Source organism: Meleagris gallopavo, chromosome 6 (genome assembly GCF_905368555.1).
Source record: "Meleagris gallopavo chromosome 6, MGAL_WU_HG_1.1, whole genome shotgun sequence".
NCBI classification, from domain to species: domain Eukaryota; kingdom Metazoa; phylum Chordata; class Aves; order Galliformes; family Phasianidae; genus Meleagris; species Meleagris gallopavo.
The window spans coordinates 34,728,324-34,750,106 of record NC_139409.1 but is presented as its reverse complement, the minus strand read 5'-3'; the positions used below and the strand labels follow the sequence as shown (position 1 = coordinate 34,750,106).

The 21,783-nt window shown below is 37.8% G+C and overlaps 1 protein-coding gene across 9 annotated transcripts in view; it reads left to right on the top strand.

The window, feature by feature from the left end:
* Positions 1-21,783, top strand: part of SATB1 (SATB homeobox 1) — a 91,458-nt gene that overhangs the window by 47,945 nt on the left and 21,730 nt on the right. For all 9 annotated transcript variants that reach the window (XM_085226323.1, XM_085226322.1, XM_085226320.1 and 6 more), the window contains 3 exons: positions 738-1,192; positions 9,513-9,725; positions 17,858-18,013. In XM_085226323.1, the coding sequence (XP_085082449.1) occupies positions 738-1,192; positions 9,513-9,725; positions 17,858-18,013 (824 nt within the window). The remainder of the gene's footprint in view (positions 1-737; positions 1,193-9,512; positions 9,726-17,857; positions 18,014-21,783) is intronic.

Here is a 21,783-nt window from a genome sequence, read left to right as displayed (position 1 = left end):
TATACTAGTTCCTAGCAGTCCCATACAGTTGATGCAGCATCTAGAAATTAGCAGAGCATAGGGAGGTCCACACCCCACCCTGCTTGTTACAGATTTCCTGTGTCTGGGAGCTGCAGATGTGGGGGCAAGGACCCCACAGGACTAACACGAACAGTCAATGGGGCTTCTCTCTGGGCTGGATGAGCTTTCCAGTAACAGCCCTCCTTACTCCTGGCACAGTCATTATTTTCCTTGCATCTTCTGCAGCATACAGATAAGTTTCCTGTATTTGCCCTCCTCTTGGTTGTTTGCTGCCATCTCTGAAGCATCCTACATCAATCACTATGGGAATGCCCTCTGCAGCCACCAACTCATGGTTTGGTTAGCAATTGATGCATATTTGCAAAGCTCTCTGGCAGTGATTTCATTGCCACATGCATGTTTTCAAACACGTTATTTTGGTCTGATGTTCTGCTGGTTCCTCCAAGGACTCAGTGTCAATGATGGACAGTTAGTTGTTCTGTGCGTTTGTTTTTCTTTTTAAGATCCACTACACCATTGTTTTTTAGATTAATTTTGAAGGCAAATAGCAGGATGTTGTAATAGACCTGCCAGTCTAGGCTGGAGAATACTGTAAGCTCAACCCTGACTGTGCTATTTTATCTTTATTTACTTTTGTTAGCACATCTTGTAAGGAGCATGAAATTTGTGATATTCAGTCTTATGTTGGCTTTTTCAATGTTTCTTTTCCATCATAGTTGAGATGGATAGTCTTTCTGAACTATCCCAGCAAGGTGCCAACCATGTCAACTTCGGTCAGCAGCCGGTCCCAGGGAACACAGCCGAACAGCCTCCATCCCCTGTTCAGCTTTCTCATGGTAGTCAACCATCAGTTCGGACCCCACTTCCAAACCTGCACCCTGGACTTGTATCTACTCCCATTAGCCCTCAGCTGGTAAATCAGCAGCTGGTAATGGCCCAGTTGCTGAACCAGCAGTATGCAGTGAACAGACTTCTAGCCCAGCAGTCCTTAAACCAACAGTACTTGAACCACCCTCCTCCTGTCAGTAGATCCATGAACAAGCCGTTGGAGCAGCAGGTCTCAACAAACACAGAGGTGTCTTCCGAAATCTACCAGTGGGTCCGTGATGAACTGAAACGAGCAGGAATCTCACAGGCAGTATTTGCACGTGTGGCTTTTAACCGAACTCAGGTCAGTATCTTTTTTTCTTATTCTTTTGAATCTAGGAGTACCCTTCTTTTCTTCTCTCCCTCTCTTTCTCTCCTTATTAATTCATATATTTAGTAATTATCACCTTTTAAATGTCTGTCCTTACTTCTGTTTTGCCATTTAGCTCCTGTCAAGGAACCACACTTCCTTGCAGGACCAATGTCCGTTTTGATATAGTACAGAAATCCAGGGTGGTAGGCTTGTGGAAATACAAGCTGTGGGAATACACACTGTTCTTAGAGACGTCTTGGTTCCTCTCCATCTTCCCTGGAAAGGAAATGAACAGTTATTTGCAGAACCATACACAAAGTCACCCAACAGATTGCCTTTGTGTGGTGAAGGTATGCCTGTACTGACCACATGCATGCACCTATCTTCTCTCCCAGGTATCTCCCTGAGATAGTCTTTCATTCTTGTTTGCATTTATTTCTGTCATTTTTTGGTGAAAGTCTTCGTAATTTGACTCTTAGGAACTTTCTGAAAAGACTTAATTAAAAAAAATAAAAGCTTTATTTTTAGGTCCTCTGCTCTTTCATGTGTTTTTGCAGTTTGTAGTTTCTGAGATTGCCAATGTCCACGTCAGAGCATATACTTCAGCTCATCAGTGCAGAAAAAATTAGCCCTAGCAAAGCTGATAAGCAACACTAAAATGTGTTATTTTTTACACCTGTTTTAGAAGCTAACCCTGTTATAATTTATTCTACTCTATGAATTTAACTTAATGCCATGTTGCGTGGAATTTAATCAAGCAGAAGTTATGGAAGAAATGTCAGTATACTCAGAGCAATAAGATCTTAAATTTTTTAAAGTCTGTTTATTAACAGAAAATAAAATAGAACTTCTTTATAGGAAATATATATTTGTCTAAATGTACATAAGATTGCTTTGGATTCCACATTTTTAAACTTAGGGCTTGAGCATTTGCTCATTATTAAGTATATTAAAAATATATAATTTGCGATTCTTTTGAAATGTTGATCTTTCTCACTTGGAGAATAAAAACTGTTTCATGTGCACTAGTACCAGATTTGAATCAGCATGTCATTTGTAATCATTTTGAGAAAGATTATTGCCTCAATTTTTTTTACATCCTCCTTCAGCTAAAAGAAATGCAGTCATAGGGTGAATTATGTATAGGGCTGTGTGTGTCCATGTATCTTTCCTCTTAACTACAGAGGAGGTTTTCAGGACCGGATTTCATGGAATACATGAACTCGTGCAACTTATCTAGGTTGGGTTCAGGCAGCGTCAGTTATTGTATCTAATAATAAGTAACAGAGATTTCTTTAGTGCAGCATATAATATTTTATCTATTGATACTGCAACGTATTGAAATACTAATGGTTGTTTCAGGTTACTGCAGCTTGCAGCTGCCATCTTACTTGAGCAAAAAGCCGAGCAAATAATTGGGAAAATAAATAATTTATTGTTTACTTTCTCAGACTTGCCTAAAAGCAGTTTATTTCATCCCAACTCTCCCTTCCAAAGCCATTTGTTCAGTTTTTGTCAGCTCATTTTTCATACTGTTTTTGGTTTATCATTCATAAACAGTAGTTGTTATCTAAAGTACAAGAACAATTGGTTCTGACTGGACCTTGAATTTATATGACATGCCTTACAAAGATGCTCTAGAGATGGGAGGAATGCAGCAGTAGAGCCAGATTTCTAGTGAAAATACTGATTTCCAATTATTAGACATTTTTCTTACTAACAATGTTATTCTTAGTAACAACATTTTCTTAAAGTTTTATTTTTCCACAGGCATTGTAGTTAGGCAGCTTGGTAAAAATATACTCAGTGACCAAAAACTAGGAGGAAATTCAAACATGAACGTTGAAAAAAAATCCAGTGAAAAGAACAAAAGATATGAAATATATATATATGTAATATATTTTGGCAATATTCAACCAAATAAACTTGAAAGAACACAGAGTAGTATCCCCATATCCTACAAATTGTGTTAGCTAATCAAATTAGTATTTGCAGCTAGCTATGTAACTATCTGTACTATTTACTATTTATTGTGGCCAACCAAGAGAATAGAAAGGAAAAATACTAGGAGCCAAGGCAACACTGGCCTCAGTATTGTGAAGAAATAAGTTATACTTTTCATGAGTGAAGCCTCACTGAAACACAGAGGAGTTTGCTATGGGCACATTTCATCTTTGCAAAACTGAAAGTTGTCATTGTACTTTTAGTAACAGTTGTGTAAGTACAGGTATATGTACCTGAGTTTTTTACATAAAAACACTTAAATTTGTTCTGGTTGTTGTGCTTCAGAATTTGTCACACTTTATTCAAGGATTCATTACATTTAAGTAAAATTTAGGCAGCATTTATTAACTCCTGCTATTTAGAAGTTATTTTTCTAATATTGATATAATATCTTCTGACTTTTTTTTTCTTTTTTCTTTTTTTTTTTTTTTGCTAGAGCAAGTGAAAATTCATGTTTAAATTAATCTGTATTCTGAGAGAAAAAGCTAACTCAAAATATCACTGATGTTTTTTATATTGCCATAAGCATATTTGAGCCATGTCCAGGACCTGTATCGTTGGTTGTTGAAGGCCTTAGGATTTCTGCACAAACAAAAGAAGTAAAAAAACTGATGTCTAGATATGTTCTCAAGTGAGTAGAAAGGTTTGCTTTCAGTGTAAAAGCTACTGAAGGAAGTCAATTATAAACTCAGAGTAAATTAGCTTAGTGTTTTAGCATTAAAAATGGACTTCATTTGAATTGGCTGAAGATGCTGGTGTACCGCTTGTTTTACACACTTGTGCTTGACAGTACAACTACAAAAATTCTGATTTTTGGAGTCATGGAGGGGGAGGGAGTTCTACCAGCTTAGCATCGTAATTCAACATTTGGCCAACATTTTCCAGATTTTTTTATTTATGGAGGAAAATGTTACCTAGAAATATTTCTGCTTGTGCCCAGCCTAAAGGAAAGAATTAGATTAAATTACCTCTGAGGACTAGATTGTTTTTTGATGATCATCTATTTATATGGTGAAAAAAGCTCAGCCACACCTAAGAAAATTGAAAGGGCGTTCTTAATCTCTTCTTGGATAATTTTCCCCCTGCCCTTACTTTCAACATGGAAGTTTCAAAACTGTGCAGTTCTCAGGAATGTTCCTTGCAAGCTTAATGAAAGGGAAGTCCAGAAAGCTGTGACTTGCAAGCACCATACATGCACAATGGCACAACTGTAGGGAGCAGAAGTAGCTTTGGAGGCTGGAGCACCTCTCCCTGCAGGAAATCCCACAGCAGTCCTACTAGGAAGGCTTCAGTGCAAAGTGGGCTCTGAAGTTTTATTTGTCCTTCAGCAGTTGCTATTCCGGCTCACTGATTGCAAAGAAACAGACTGAATCCTGTTAGTGCCCCTTTGTAGTACACTATGGAAAAGTTTGTTGAGTCAGGATCTGTGCAGGCAGACCCAAGTTTTGATTTAACCTTGGTTACCAAATGTGTTCACCGGTCTCTCAATTTGCGAGGGTGATTTTGGTAAACAGAGCTGCAAATTCAATCAGTTTCAGTAAATTATATTTCAGTTAACATTCATCAGAATTTAGTAAGTTTTAGTATATTTCCATGGCGATGGCAATGCACTGCATGGTTCAGCTTTTTCCCAGGCTCTTTGCTGGCAGAACTGGCATTTGTAGTCAGCCTGCTGGTCCAGGTGGGACTTGGCAGGAGGCATCAAGAGGTAGTGCTGTGTGCCAGCCTCCATGCAGAACACTGGCTCAGACTGCCTCTACATGGTTTCCATTAAACTGGAGGCTCTTCACTATGCTTGAGTCTTCTTACAAGAGCTAGAGAAGAACATCAACATTTGTTCCTCCAAACCACCTCCAGAATTTCGTACAAGTAAACTCCTCTCCCATATCTCCAGTGCATTTGTAAATTCAAACATGAGCCAGGGAGTGAAAAGCCTTGGTTCCCACCAGTGTGTGTGGCATTTGACTTGGAGGCATAACTTAAACTGGTGCACAGCAAGGTGACATCTCCGTGCTGTGCCAGTGAGGAGCTGTTAGTCATGGTTGTGGTTGGAACTGTAACTCTGAGTTGCCTGTCTTTGTTTGTGTACGCTTTCAACCATAACATTTTCTGCATGAGCTCAGGTTCTGCTGTACAGAGGTGAGTGACCTCCATCTCCAGCTTGGTGAAAAGTGGAGGAGTGTTTTCTGCCACTTTTGCCATGTCTGACTATTGTAATTTTTCCTCTTCCCACAAGTGACAGTTTTTCATCTCAAGGTTTTTTGAGTACTTCTCAGTGTTTCTGCCAGATACCTTTCTCTCCTCCTCCTTTTTCCTTCACCCCCATACTTGTTTAAAATATTAGCTGCCAGGAATATATTGCATTTTGTTAATAGATAATACCTCTTTTCCTATGTAAAAACTTCTGTGTATTTAAAACTGTGCCCATACTAATTCTGGGCAACAGCTATTTCAAGGGAGAACACTTGGATGCAGTAAGTGGCTCCATGTAATTTTAAAACAACATTTAAGTTTACACCAACCACCTTCTCAGGCACTTTTTTTTCCTCCACTTTCTCTTTGGCACACTTTATTTTCCAGTAAAATGAAAAATGAAGATGGATTATTCAAAATTGATAACAGTAATGGACCATCATGTAATGTTTTATTGAATTTGAGTTCTGTAAATTATGTGGTAGAGAGAAATTTGCCTGCTTAAGTATAACAGAAATTGCCACTGTATTCATATAATTCTTCGTACTGTAATTTAAGAAAAAGCACACTATCCATATCACTATTGAATAAAAGGTAAAAAGGTGCTATTACACTATCATGACAGCTCTCCTCTTGCTACTAAGCGACATAGATAAATGTGTCTGCTTATAACTTATTTGGCAAAGATCCAGGCTTGTGGGTGGAGCCTGCAAATAATCCTCCACCTGGACATGGGTCTTAAGCACCCTGCAATGAAGGCAGATAGCGTTCGAGGATGTTCTACATATTTTGGGGAGGATTTTGGCAAATTGCATTTTTCTTCTGGAGCTTTGAAGTTCTACGAGGCTGATAAAATCTATTTGAATCAGTGATTATGTTCAAAGTGGAGACAAACTGGGGGCCAGACAGGCAGTGTTTTTGTTCATATTGGCAGACACTTTCGTTTATCTCCACTTTTAAAGAATTCATAATTAGCTTTTGAAAGCACTGATAATATTTATTGAACATTTTTGTGCAATTAGTAATGAATTATACTTGTGATAACGTGTAAACTTTCTTTTTTCAATGGCTCCTGGTAGCATCTTAAGAAAATACATTTCCAGTGTGAAAGAATAACAGGGAGGAAGAGTGAAGAGGACTCTGCCTCTGACTTTTCCTCTAACCTCTGGGCCAAGTAGCATTGGCCTATTATGCAACTTGAGGTTCAGTATCAGGAGATGACACCAAGACTTGCAGCGTAGCAAACTATTTCAAGCCTTGTAGAATGGATGGCAAGATATGAGGGTATTCGTTCTAGGATCTTTCCATTTTGCTTTTTGTCTAACTTTCTCTAGCTGAATTTTGGTGCTCGAAAAGTTGAAGCAGTAGGAACAAAGTAATATTTGGAGAAGGTATACTGTATTGTAAGACATTCCCACATCCTTGTACTACACTGTTATCTTCTTTTATTTGCATGGATATTCTGACTTTTAGGTTCAAAGCAAACATCTCCTTACTCCTTCTCCCCATGCTGTTATCTCCAATCTTCTCTCCACATCTGTGTCCTCTGCTGTGCTCCCAACTCATGCAAAGACTCACGCCAGTGGCAGGGAAAAGAGAGGGGAATGAGGACTTAATGCCATTTCTAATCATCAAGAGATATCTTGCAGATATTGTTATAATGACAAATGCAGGAAAAACTGAAAGCAAAACAAAAACAGGAAAACTTGCTTTGTTTATTTCATTACAGAGTAAAAAGTTATTAAAAAAAAAAAAGCTTTCTGCTTTTTTTTTTTTTTTCTTTAACTGCCTACTATGTGGTGAAGACCTATTCCAGTAACTCTTTTCTAGTATGTGCTAAAGTATTTTTCAAGGACATTTTCTGTGGTTGACTGTTGGTTCTCTCCTGCCAGTGCAGGAGATTCTGCCAGTGCAGGATCAGTCCGCTTGAGTTTAGCTTTTCTTTCTTCATTTTAATCCTGCAGCACTTGTTCTCAGCACAGTAGCAGTCAGAAATCACGCAATTTACACCTCAGTCATACATCTTGTGCTCTCCAGACAGCTTTGTCTTCTCTCCAGTGGCACAGAATCATTTCTGATGCTCATTGGAGGATCGGTAGTGTAACCCTACCACTAACAAACAGTGACAACAGTGTTTTGAGTACTTAGATATACATAAACCATGCAGATGAGAATTTAACTTCCACATTTTGTAATAAGTTTATTGTTGAGATTGATCACTAAGAAAATTTTCAAACTTAGTATAAGTTTTATCCCAAATGATGCTTTTGTCTGTAACTCATTTATTTACCTCTTAAATAGTTTCTGCCTGGACACCAGAAAAGAGGAGGGATGAAGAATAGTGGTAAGAAAGCATTCACCAGATTTTTATTTTTTTTTAAATCTTCCTCTAAATTATTTTCCAGGCTCAGTGCTGGGAAGGCAGTTTGTGTTTTCCATCCCACCTTCCTTCTGTTTGTGCAGACCCATATGGAGTCTTGAGGACCAGGCTGGCCCCAACATTGTGTTTAACACCTCCATCCTATTGCTTTGGGACGCAGAAGAGTGATGTGGAAATGCAGAGCTCAGAATTGTGCTGGATGGGTGCTGAGCTGCCTGAGCATGGCTGCCTGGGAGCACTGGATTTACAGCAGCACCTCCATATGGGGCTTTTGCCTGATAAGAAAGGACTTTTTGGGATAAATGGCAGCTTCCCTAGGTGCTGTGAGCATAAGAACTCCTAAGAGAAGGCAGGAGCTGATGTTTGGGCCATAGTTTTCTGTAGGAATGGATATCTTCAGTCAGAATTGCTTCTCTTAGTCTTACCGCTTCTTCCGAATTAAAGCAGAACGCTCTCCATCTCCTTATATGCAACGTCTCTTTAGGAAAAGGAACATTAGGTTGTGTTCTTTAATACCGCATTCATGTTCCCTTGTTACACTCACAGTAGAAGCCTCTCCTTGTCCCAGCATGGTAATAGCATTTATTTTCAAAAGAAACTAGTGTTTGCTTTTGCAAAAATTAACGGTTTTCTTACTGCAAATCTTGTTACTTCAAGACAGTAGAGCATTTTGTACGCCTGATGTCTTTAAAAGGAGAACTTGGCAGGGGGGAGACTTTAAGAACCTGTTGATGTTAAACTTCTAGTTGCACTCAAAGGTTCATAAATATTTCATCTATTAGAGTAATTAGGTCTCCCAGACCTGCTCCATTGCTGAGACATGAGATGTAGTGATTATGTAGGGAACCTGGCGTGATTTGTATGAGATGGCAGCATGCTGTCATCTGCAGCCTGCTGCATGTGCCCTGGGTGCTGGCTTTCTTTCATTCTTAATGCTCTCTTTGGTGTATCCTTGTTGGACTCTGACAAGGACAACGCTAGTAAAAGGACTGGATGAGGGACCTACATACCACATGCCCACGCGAAGTCCAGGCGATGGACTGGGTAAGAATTAGAGTAGTTCTGATGGGGGAATGGAGACAGTGGGAGGAGAGGGACAAACCTCTCTTTTTCCTTGACAAAGCAGAGGGAGCATTCCTTCAGAGGCCAGTGGTCAGTTTTGTCACCTGTTATTAAACTCCAATATAAAGATTTCACATCTAAGTACTGCCTTATTAAAAATATGGATCTGGATCCATTAAGAAGTACTTAACATTATGAGTTTATTATTTCAAATTAGGTGTAAGATATCACTTCTTTCAAAGTTTCTGTTTAAGCTGCTAGTAACAAGGAAAGCTATTTCTTGAGGTTTGCTGTGTGCTTTGTCTGGGAAGCCTGAGAACCTCATCATGCCTCTGGACTGTGTGTGTTTCATTTACTCTTAACTTCTTGTGATTGTCTGGCAACTGTGAAAGATTTCATGGCAAGTTAAGCCAGTAAAAGGAAGGAGACCCATTAGGCAGATTCAGTTTGTGTTGTATGTAAAACAGATGCTTAATAAAATTAAGAGCACAATTGAGGCTCTCTTCTCTGTTACCTAAATTGCCATTAATATATTCCTGTGTGGAGCTAATAGTCGGTTTGGCTGTTCTTGTTCCAAGCCCAGTGGAAGGAGGACTGATGAGCAGCGGCTGTGCAGGGGACGATTGTACCAGGCTAACTGTCCAGCGTTTTTTCTCTTCCCCCTCCCTACAGGGCTTGCTCTCAGAAATCCTCCGAAAGGAAGAGGATCCCAAGACTGCCTCGCAGTCCTTGCTTGTAAACCTTCGGGCTATGCAGAACTTCTTGCAGCTGCCAGAAGCTGAACGAGATCGAATTTACCAGGATGAAAGGGAAAGGAGCTTGAATGCAGCCTCTGCCATGGGTCCCGCACCTCTCATAAGCACACCGCCCAGCCGGCCTCCACAAGTAAACTGCTCTCTCTGTCTTTTGGATTTGCTTGTTGTGCTTTCTTCATGTCCTGCTGGGTGATGCCTTTCTTCAAAAGAGGAAAGATTTTGCAGTCGTGTTCTTTAAACGCTCACAGAATCATTATTTGCAGTGCATGTCACAAATTAAATTTAAGAAATGTAATGGATGATAGCAGCAGTTCATTACTAGCTATTTTCTAGTTTTAAGATAAACTCTATCCATTATGGCCCCCACAGAGTTTTTTACTCTTTCTATTGAGACACAAGCTTTATTTGGTCTAAGATCACACTGTCTTTTGTTATCTTTATTTTTTTTCCCTGTAATTCTCAGGTGTTGTTTTAATGTTGGAGTTTTAAACAGGGATTTTGAAGGATTTGAACTACTAAACTGAGTGGGAATGAAAGCAGAAGTATGAGCTTATTGTATTACCTTTAGAATTATATTCCAGAAAACAAATAGGTTGAACCAAATGTCTAGGAGATAAGACTCCCTCCCAAAATGCTGGGGGCACCTTTATCAGGTCAAGCTGTTGACAACTGGGTAACAAAACAGTCTTGCATGATCCATTGCTCTGAAAGTTTGGCGTATGTGCACAATCACTTCATTTAGTTTGAGTTCAAATGAAACTCCTATTGATTTCTGTAAAATCTGGTGCGACTTCTTTAATTCTACCAAAATAAGGAAGTCTGACAGAATTAGATGCATAAATTCAGTGGTGCAGTCCTTGTGTCTGTCAAGGAAACTCTTGATGCTGGTTTTAGGGGGCATGAGAAATAGAGAAATGCAGTTGTGAAGCACTCAAAAAAAAAGAAAAAAAAAAAAGTACCTTTTCTGAAACACCTGGCATTGCTTTAGCTAAAGGTTGTACCTTTACAAGGACAAAACAGACTGATCTAGAGATATGTGGGAATGATGCTTTGTTAGGTTTGCCATACAAAGCAAGGCTTGAGAATTTTGGAAGTTTTGTGATGTTTGAGTGTATAAACACAGAACATTTTTTAACTAAACAGGCTCAAACATATGCCTACAACTATATTCTATATTTATTCTGAATGCTAAAAATTCCTACAAATTATTTACCTGATTCCTAATGGATGCCAGGGATCATGCTAAAGTAATAAATAATGAGGACATAGGAGAAGGGAGGATAGAAGATCCGTTCTGACCTGCTATAGTGCTTTTCACAAGAAAAGAAAAAATATTAGCAGAAAGAACAGGCTGTGCTAATGGTCTAGTTTTGCTATCATTAACTGAGTTTAATCTGTAAAATCCACTAAAGATACTCTTCAAGATAAAGTAGGAGAGTCTATTTACATAGCAGTGCTTTAGCAGGAAATAGTTAAATATAGGTAACTGTGTTCAAAACAACTTTCGAGTTTGGATTAATATCTGTACATACTCCCACAGCCCAGGTAATTCAGAGCAAAGGCTAACCCTCCTTCTTAACTTATCTCTTTCTACCAAGGTAATGTCTCACTCTGTCTCAAGTGGTCTTGGGCAATTTCACAGCTAAACAACAGAGTTAATTGCAGGACCTTCCAGAAGGATGTCGAGTCAGAGGTAGTCCTTGTATTGGTTTTAATTCACACTTTAAATTGTATAAATTTGCAAATTTGCAGCCTGAAAGAGAGACTTATGGTTGGTTGTACTTTTTACTGACAAAACATAGAGTAAGTCCTTTTTTTTTTTTTTTTTTTTTTACTGTGTACTTGTTTACATTTGCATGCCATTTTTTTTAGTGGCGTTCAGGAGTATTGTTAGTCTGATCATGACAGTTAAAAGTAGAAACAGCATACAGTTTTGTTTGGATCCTTTTTAAAAGGAAAACAGGTTAACAAGGAATCCTTATACACTAATACTTGAGAAGTATAGAACAAAACAAGCATTTTTCTAACTACTGTATTGTATTTTTGTCATTCAACAAAATGTGAGCACTTTATCTCCTAGGCGGATGAGGGATGTGGAAACATTAAAGTCTGGGTGCTGCACAACTTTTAACATGTTGCCAGAATTATCCACTTATAAACACATGTAGTACTTGCCAGCTGCTACAAAGTGTTTTGAACCCTGGACTTGAATATTTAAATATCCATTTTAGTAGAGTAAGTACAAAACTTAATGCTAGAAGTAATAATGAAATTATTCTAATAATTGCCCTAGAAAATATAATTTTACAAAGTGTAGCAGAAATAAACAGTAGTCAGGATTCTGCAAAATCATTAATGCAAGCTAGTTCTCTGATTGCTGCTTACCTCCACCCCACCCCAAGAAAACTGATCACAGTTTATTGAGCATTTGATATTAAGGAAATAAAACTACCAACATGATTATTACTAAAATTGTTATGAGCAATTATTTAACATTCACTGCATAGAAATGCAGCATAATATTTTTCTAGCTTAGCTGTGAACTACTTGGATAGCTGTTGAAAGACAAAACAGACCATTTATCCTGACAACAGAATTTAGGCAACAGCCAGCATATTTAATATTAAGTCTTTAGACCAGTGTAACATTTGAAACAATTAAACTATGAAACCATGAAAAATGGAAGCTAATATGCCACACATGAAGGTTTATTTTGCAATTGCAAGTTATCAGTTTCGGAAGGATGTGAAAATAAACATCCTGAAAAGAATCTATTTTGCATTTTTGTGTTGCCAACTGGTGGCCAGACAGTAGAGCAGATTTAACCATTTAGCAGCTGGGCTTGTTCTGCGTGAATTTTACATACTGTTACATGCAAAAACAGAAAGCGTGACCTTGGAGGTCTGATAGGATAGCAGGAACTCACCAAGCAGAAACCCTGGTGGCTGAGTTAGAAGGAACAGCACTGAATTTATCTCATTTTTACAGCATTCTTACTAGTTGCTACTTGAGCTAATGTATCTGGATTGTTTCCAATTCTTTTTGGAAATCCTTTAAGAAGCTCTTTGTCCCCTTTACTTTTCCCTTTCTCCCTGACTTAAACAAAACAGCAAAATCTTACTAATTTTTTTTTAATTGAAATCATTAGCCTCTAATGCGTGAGCTTTCAGAATTGTGTTTAGCCCTCTGAGCTGGTCAAGTTGTTACATCTGTTACTGTCTTACTCGCTGATGGGCTGAGTACAAAGAGACAGAGCGCACAATTTTCCCTTGAATGTTATTCACCTTACCACCTCCTGGGGCAGAATCTTGTCTCTCAGGCTCTTTCCCGGGGCAGTGAAAAGTATAAACATTCGCATCTCCATCAGGTAGGTACTGCAGGGCGATCTAATTCAATCTCTCCAGCCCCCAGTCATCCCCCCCCAAAAAAAATCCTTTCTTTTTTTTTTATTTCTTTATTCGTACACTTTTCCCCCTCTTCAACACCTGTGTTCAGGTTGAATAGAGTTCCCCAGGTTGATGCTAGGGATGGCTCCTAGCATACTAGCAGATTCTTCTTCCTCCTCAACCTGGAGAAAGGATGGAGACAGGTGACCAAGTTACAGATTTGTTTTCTTGTATATGCTGATAGCCATCCTACAGTTATGCACACTTCTTTCTCAGAACAAGTGATCTCAGTTTCAGAAGTGCTGAGGAAGAATCTATTTTCCCCACCCATATTGCCTAAAGAAAAATTGTGCTGACTCTTGAGGTCCGTCATGACCCTGGGTAAAAACAGAATATGTATAAAGTCAAGAGCAGAATACAATTTTAACAAGCCAACTTTTTAAAAAATATCCACAAATCTTGCATGAGTTACAGTTTTGGCTGCTCAGTTTAAAAAATATTTTGATTTTCATATTCTCCTGGTTTCCGACCACAAATATACATTAGAGTTTTTTCATGATAAAGCAGTTTCAGATTGCATCCCAGAGAAAGGATGTCATTCTTAATGACTGGTACTGAGGAGGACACTGCTTTATTGGGGCTTGAAGACCAATGAACTTGCACACTTGTATTTCCAGGAACTGCAGATAATGCTTGCTTCATGCAATTTCATGTTAGAGCCCTGGAGTTCACACATAATCCATCACCACCAGCAAAATTTTAATTTTTAAATTTGAGACTTAGTTTGGTAGTCCTTGTGCCAAGTTGCACTTTAATGAAACTCAAAATGAACAAAATAATAAATGCAACCCTCTCCTTCCCCCGTGAAAACCACCATAGAGGAGAGTTAATGGAAACACTGACACTTAACTATAACTGCACTTCCAGGCGCCGCAGTAATAATGGAGTAGTAAACCTTGTCCTGATAAAAGCTGTTCTGAAAGCAACAGCATTTATTGTACCTCCTGTGCTATTTGCAGAGTAGAACTGAAAAGTAGTTTGTTTTGCCTGGAATGAACTACTTTATGAATTTTAATGTACGATGTAATATTAAAAGCTAAACCAGGATTAAAGAAGATTTTTGTTCCCAAGCTAAAACAGTACTTATGAGAATGTGTTGTAAAAGATTTTTTTTTGTTTCAGTTTTGATGAGGAAGAAATGAACTTCCATATTTGTGAAAACCATTTCAGATTGGTTATTCCTTCTACAATAGCCTCTACTTTGTTTAGGAAAATCAAATGAATACTGAATTTTTTGCCACTGTACTTGGCTTTGTTTGATGAGAAGATATCTGTCTAGGCAGACCAGGAGGGGACGGATGTGTTATTTTTTTTCCAGGTATTTCTAAATGACTAAATTGATTGATGATAGGGAGATGGCCAACTGAGTTTCTGATTCTCAGAATGTTACGCTTATAAAATAATGCTCCCTTGTTCAGTTAGTATTTGCAAAATTTGATTACTATAAAAAAAAAAAATAGTTAATTTATGATTTGTTTCCTAAACAGAAAATGTGGCTATATATGTGTGGGTGGAGTGAGAGGTTGTGTTTAAGCATAGATAAGATGGGAGATTATGCTTTGTTGTTTTTCTATCCAAAATGAATACTTTTTCTATCTCTCCTCCCAAGTCCTAAGGTTGCATGTAGAGGGCTTTTTGTTTCTCAGTGTTTTTCTCAGTGTTTCTTTCTCTCTTTTCTTTCCTTTTTTTAAAAATTTTTATTTATTTATTTATTTATTTATTGAGCAGGAGGGTGTTTTTTCAAGTCAGCTTCAAACAGCCTCTAGCTTGAACTCAATTCTAAATTCAACACAGCAGGCTAGATGCTTGCTATGTATAAATTATGAAACAGTTTTATGTATGGATATTCTCCAAGAGGTTAATTAGCATTATTGCATGGAATTCATCAGACCAGAGCAGACCAATGGTCCATCTAGTCCAGCCGCAGTCTATACCTGATCTTTAAAGAGAAACTGTTAAGAAGCAGGGGAAGAATTTTTATACTTGGCCAGTGATGTAAAGTAGAGAGGGAAGGAATATGGCTGTGAAATACAACTCTCGATAATCCCCAGGCCTACCATTTTATAAATTTAAGACTTTCATTCTCCTGAAGATATGTGGGCTAATATGGCATTTTGATGCAGATATTAGTGTTTTCTGTTGTTCATTTTCCAATTCAATATCAGCAAAAGGCAATAGGGCAATATGAGCCTTTTCCTTTTTTTTTTTTTTTTTTAACTTCAGTGACACATTAGATGCTATTGAGTTTATTGTCTTGTGTAAAAATAGATGTGATTTGTCAACCAGAATGAGGATTTTCAATAGTTCTCTTAGGTTAAAAGCATATCCATACTAAATTGCACATGGAAAAGTGTAGACTAAGAGTCACGATATAAATTGTCTCCAATGAGGTGTATGAGTTCTGGTTTTTAACGATCTGGCTGTTCACTCTACAGCTCATTTCAGCGTTGTATGAAGTACTACTACAACATGAAGCTGTCTTTTGAAGCTGAGTGGTAATCAAAAAGCCAACATGCTTACAGAAAAGACATTTTGATTAGGATCACAAGAGCAAAGAGCTTTCTTCCCAAAATATGCCATGGCATTATACATCCTAGGACAGTACTTTTCATCCTCTTATCTTTCCCTGAGGACCTTACAAGATTAGTTACAAGTATTTCTTTTGGAAGGATAACTTCACCAAAACTTAAATTGCTGGTCCAAGAAGATGAGTTAACAAAGCCATCACTTTTAGTTTTCTAATTAACTTAGCATGATTTTTACATGTTCACAGTGACTACTGTCTCCAGTAGTAAACTTCATGTTCCTATTGGTCATCAGTTATCTTTTAGTGAGTCCTTTTCATTTAAAGATTACAAAATTGCCACAGATTTTGTAATTTTCAAATTGTATCACTGCATGGTATTCAGAAGATGAACCTGCTCTTGCTAATTTGCTCAGCATGAGGCATGTATTTCCCCACCCTAAAGTGTGAAGAAGAGGAGATTAATGGCACTGCTTCTCATGCTGCCTGTTGCCTGGCTCCTCAGACATTTTTGAGCAGCCACCGAGCCAGGCTTGGCCATCCTCTGTTGCGGCATCACGCATAAAATGCCACAATACAGAAAAAGGAATACCTCACTCTCCAGGTGCCAGTTTTTTGCAGATGGAAGCATGACATTTGATAAACTCTGCTGAAATCAGGGATTTTTTTCTCCGTTTTCCTTCTGATTAAGGACTCCTGATTTCAGACACCAGAAAGGCCAATGCCTGCCAGTAGGAGGCAGGTGGATGCACCTTGTCCTTGCTGAGGTTTCACATTTGCTGGTAATGGTCATGCATTAGCACAGCTCTGTAAATACCTGCTAGACAAATCAGGCTCAGCAAAAGTGGCATGCACTCCCAGTTTCTAGGCTAGATTATTTTATCTTAAAAGTACCATGGAGGATAGTTAAGCTAAATTGAGCGTGACTTTTCTAGGAGTGTTGATTTTCCTAAATATGTCCCTCATCCAAAACTCTTTGCCTCTCTTGTTGTGAGACCTGTGACATGAAAGCTCATATATAGTGAGATTAGAAGATGAATTATCGTGTTGTCATGATTTCCCTTTGAACCCAAAGGGACTTAAGAGCACAGAAAGATGCTGACTTACACTGGATTTAAGTGATAGTGAAACTGGTTTTAGATGCATCCTTGAGAGCAGGCTGAATCACCCTCTGGAACTGCCTGGCTCTGTTCATTAAACTTAAAGGTAGCTTGGATGACTAACTTAAACTAGACAGCTAGCATCCGGATGGCTAAATTAATTCATGTCCCAACAACTTCAGTATGAACCAGCAGGTCTGAACTGAAATCTGCAGGTTTGATTTTGCATCATCACCTTGAGGGTTCTTGGCAGAAATCCAGCGTTTCGTTTCCTCTGAAGGTCCACTAATCTCAGGCAAGTGCTGGAGGAGCTGCTAAAGAAAGGTGCTTTCCTTAGCTGTTGAGAATATTGTAGGGATATTCTGAGGACATTCTCAAAGAACCTGCTGATTTTTGTACCTCTCAATTGATAGCACATAAACTGCAGATGCAACAAACACAGAAGGGGTGGTAGTGTGGTTATTCTGTCTTATTTACATGTGTTTTTCTTTAAGCCAGGCTTAAAGAAATAATTGAAAAAATATGCATCTGAAGTATGTAAGGGAGATGCATCAAGAATTAAGAGGTTTAAGAAAGCCTTATTTTGATTTCATGTGTGATTGAAATACGCATTAATCTTAAATTATTGCCTTTTTTTTTTTTTTTTTTTTTTTTTTTTAAGAAACAGCGTAGGAATTAAACCAATCAGACAATATTTTAAAAAGTTAAATCTGAAGCAATAGATTTTCTATGTTACCATGCTATTGAGTGTACTGGATGTGAACAGTGAATATTTATTTATTTGTTTAGGTGTTGTTTTTTTTTTTTTCTTTTAGTTATTTCAGTAGAGATTATTTTGTGCCACAGTTATAATTTTTGCTTAATTTGTGTGGAGTAAAGAAATTTCATAAAGATTCACAAGTCTCTGCAAGACTGTTTGACAGGTTTGCATATATTTTTTTTTTATGACATGGAAATTCACAGTGGTCAGCTAATGGTAAGTATTTCAGATGCATTCACCTGTTACAGTATGCTGAATTTCCTCGTTTCCCAGTTGTCAGAACTTACAGAGATAAGTCTTCAACAAACTGAAAGAATGTAAGAGCAGTATGGAATAAAAGGAAAAAAATGGTGAGGGGCTCTGTTTAGAGAGGGAATGAGAGGAAAATGACTATTCCATAATGAAAATTGTCTTATAACATATATTTTCCAGGTCAAAACTGCTACTATTGCTACAGAGAGGAATGGAAAAACAGAAAATAATTCCATGAACATTAATGCTTCCATTTATGATGAGATTCAGCAGGAAATGAAGAGAGCTAAGGTGTCTCAAGCACTGTTTGCAAAGGTGGCAGCAACCAAAAGCCAGGTAAAGTTCATTGGGTGCAGCAGCCCTACTTTTCTCCCCATTTGTTTTTGAGCTGTTTCTGTGTAATTTTTAGTGACTGGCTGTGGGTTAGCTTGATGGGATAGTGCCACAGTTTGGAGCTTGTCTAAGTCCACAGGCAGGGACTGGGTACCTTTTATTCTGTAGTCAGGCAATTCTGAAAGAGTTTGTTTCATAAACGCGTAGTTGACGTGGACAAGACAAAAGCTGTGTGCAATCCATCTATAGTGGTGCTAAAGCAGACTTAGAGCTTTGGTATTTTGCAATTCTCTGTGCTGTAATGAGGAATGCCAGAGTTCTGATTTTTGCTCAAATGAGTCAGAAATGGGGATTGATGAAGCAGACCCAGTTCTGAGGATGTGCACCAGAGGTGGGACAGAACTGTCTGTGTATTGAAAAAAAACACATTACGGTCAAACCAGTTACATCTAAGAAAGCTTGTATAGTCTCTGTGGAATAGGATGGCTGCATGGATACCTGTGTGTGCGTATACACTTATTGTACATTCTGTCTTAAGCTTTGTTGTGTGGTTTTCTATCCTGCTTTCTTTAACTGAAGTATTTCTGTCAAGTTGAGTGGCAGGAGAGGGAAATCAGTGAGCACTTGTTGCTGTGATTATCATAAGTGACATGTCTTCTGAGAAACATCACTGGAGTATGTAGAAGCATCAATGTAACTGAGAATGTACTCAAAATGCAAGTTGAGAAAACATATAGAAAAAATGGGTGCAACTAAAGCCACTGCTATGTCAACACTTGATAGAAATGGTTAAAACACCAGTGCTTGCAATGTTAAATTTTCATGTCAGATGAGTTGCGAAGTCCAAGCAGTCACTTATCCTGTATTTTTCTAAAGTTTCTTCGTAGAAAACACAGCATCTCCCAGGGTAAACTGTCAGCGATCAGTTAATTGTGCCTTCATTCTTGTGCTTTCCGGATTTCAGTGTTGACTTCAATTTTATTTGACCTTTGACTTTTACGATGTTCACATTTTGGAATTTATTCCATTTAACTGTACAGAAAGGTTGTTGTCTCTTAAGTTATATGTTGTAAGGAGCATTTAAAGGGATAGTTTGGAAATGTTATATCAAAATGATTAAACTCAAGCTGTGGACTGTAAAAATTACAGCTTTATGGGCCACATGCCTGCCTACCCTTCAATCACTGTCAAAGTGATAATTTCTACAATAATATGTTTCTTTTATTGTGGGATTCTAAACACCAAGTGCTGTTTAAACATTAAACTGAATTGTTTATGTTAGTGCTGTACTCAGTGTGTCATACATCAGGCCACTATAATCTCCCATGGAATGTAAAATTTCTGTCATGAATCATGGCTTGTATATCAGAAATTACTGTAATTTTGATTGGAAATTACAGGGCTCTCAAAATGTTTCTAATTATGATAGAATGTTACAGCAGCTCCCAACCTGTGTGCTCCTCAGATGTCTTTATTTACATGTCAAGACCAGAGGCTGGAGAACTGTCCGTTCTCTACACCTTTCCCTTCTCTTTGCTGTTCTCCACAAAACTAAGGTATAAATCTCAGCTGTTGGTCCACGTTCTTGTGATCTGAGTTTGTGCCTTACTGCATTTATTTAAGGATGTAATCTTAAAATTTCTAGCTGGAAAAGCTCTTCCAATTCTGATGTGAAAAGAAACAGTTAATCCCTTTTGAAATCAGCATTGGAAGAACAAAAGCTTCCAAAGGATGAAGTAGCGTTTTTTTTAGAGCATTAGTACAAAAACTTAGAATCTTGTGCAAATTGTGCTACTGAGTATACTGAACAAACAAGAGAAAACAGTTCTTTTCCAATTCATTGTGGGGATTGTCTTTATTTTCAGAGATTGTTTTTCTCCTGTATTTAAGCAAAATAATGTTAATTTATTTATTTAGCAAGATCTCAAGGCTGTATTTAGCCGAAGTGCCATTTTACTAGATACTTGCTTCACAGAAGTAACCTCGTAGGTAAACTGAATGTGTTTGATCTTCTCTTAACAGTGTTGAGTACTAGTCAGACAATCAATATTTATAAAAAATATAAAAAAAAGCAAATGTAGGAAAGCCATGTAGAGTAAAGGAAATCTGTCATGTGAAAAAATCTGCATTGAAGCTTGTCAATAATAAAGAGAAATATTTCTAGGGGAAAAGAAGTCTCTCTTGCATGAACTAGAGACTTGTTCAAACATATTCTTTAAGAGGATCTTATGGTTCATTGTTCTCTTTAATTTGAGGATATTGGTTTCTCACTCCAGAGTGGAGAACCTGGGATAATCACTTCAAGTTATAATGCAAAGTCTGGAGAACACATAGTAGAAAATTATGTGTTGGTTAAAATTTTTCATTTTAAACCTCACCAATGAAAAATGAATATTCTTCTTCTCTTGCTTTGGATATAGAAACTTGATTAACTTGATTAAATTCTTGGGTTATGGCACAAAAGAGTACGTGACTGAAAACAGTGTCCTGATAGATAAAGATAAAACTTTGCTAGAGGGCTTTATTTTTATTTTTATTTTTCCAGAAACTGGTTTTTGTCAGTATTAGATTGGGTGTCTTACTAAGCAACTAGCATCTGCAAGGTGGCTGGGTTTGCCTGAGCCAGGAGACTGCAGATAATGTTCTGCTGAGTAGAGCACTTTGAACAGAAGGGCTATTAAATGATGTGCTACAGAAGTTTCTATTTAGGTAGTGCCGAGGTAAAAATCAAGCATCCTCCCTTGTGCTGTGTAAGTGCCTTTGACAACAGTTGCCTGGTGCACTGGGGGCTACGCATGGTCCTCATATTTGACCTGGATGCATCAGAGGTCGTAGCACAAAGATGGGATGATGGAAGCAGGAAGAGATTGCAGTGCTATCAGTGAGATCATGCTCTGCCCTAGAAGAGTGAGGATTTGCATACTTGCAGTTTCACAGTGTAGTTTGCTGCCGACTCACTCAAAAACTGCCACTTGGCTCTCCTGAAAAAATGGATTTGAATCAGTTTGGGTACTTAGCTAGGAGGTTCCTCCTGGTTGGATTCCTTTCCCATATAACAATGCACACAATCTGTATTTAAAAAATTCCTATATATTTCAGGATCAATAACTTATCTTATCCAGATTCTGTTAAAATCAAAATACATTCCTTAAAAGTTACAATGTTTATACTAAGGAGCTGAGGAAGATAATATTTCAAATTACTTAAATACATATTATCTTTTGGGGGGTTTTAGAATTGTGATCAGCAAAACATCTAGTGTCAATATTTGAAGTCTTATGTTTTTATTGCATTTGGTCTGCATAGTAGGCCTACATATTTTTTGTTAGGTTATGTTGAAAAGAGAGTTTTAGAAAAACATATAGAAATGAAAGACTGAAATGTTTACCACATTTTGTCTCTACTCATAGGGGTTTCTAGTGGAAGAAGGGCAAATGCTAACAATATTGTTTGCTAAAATTTAATCAGCACACCTGAATAAGTCAAAATGAAAAGAATCCACACAAAATTTTGTGTAGTATGCATTACTTTTAGAATTTAATCACATTGGGGTTTTATTAAATTTATTACCCAACAGTCTGATTCAAATAATTCTGAGAGCACAATCTTAATTTCGTTACTTCAAATAAAAAAAGTTGATTTGTGTAATGATCATTAAGGCATCATGGTTCAGTAGCTGTGCATTGGTTACAATGTTTTCATGTGGGAGCCGGGGATGAGGGGGTTTTTTGATGGTGACAGATGCTGAAATCTAATTCTATTCCATAAAAACA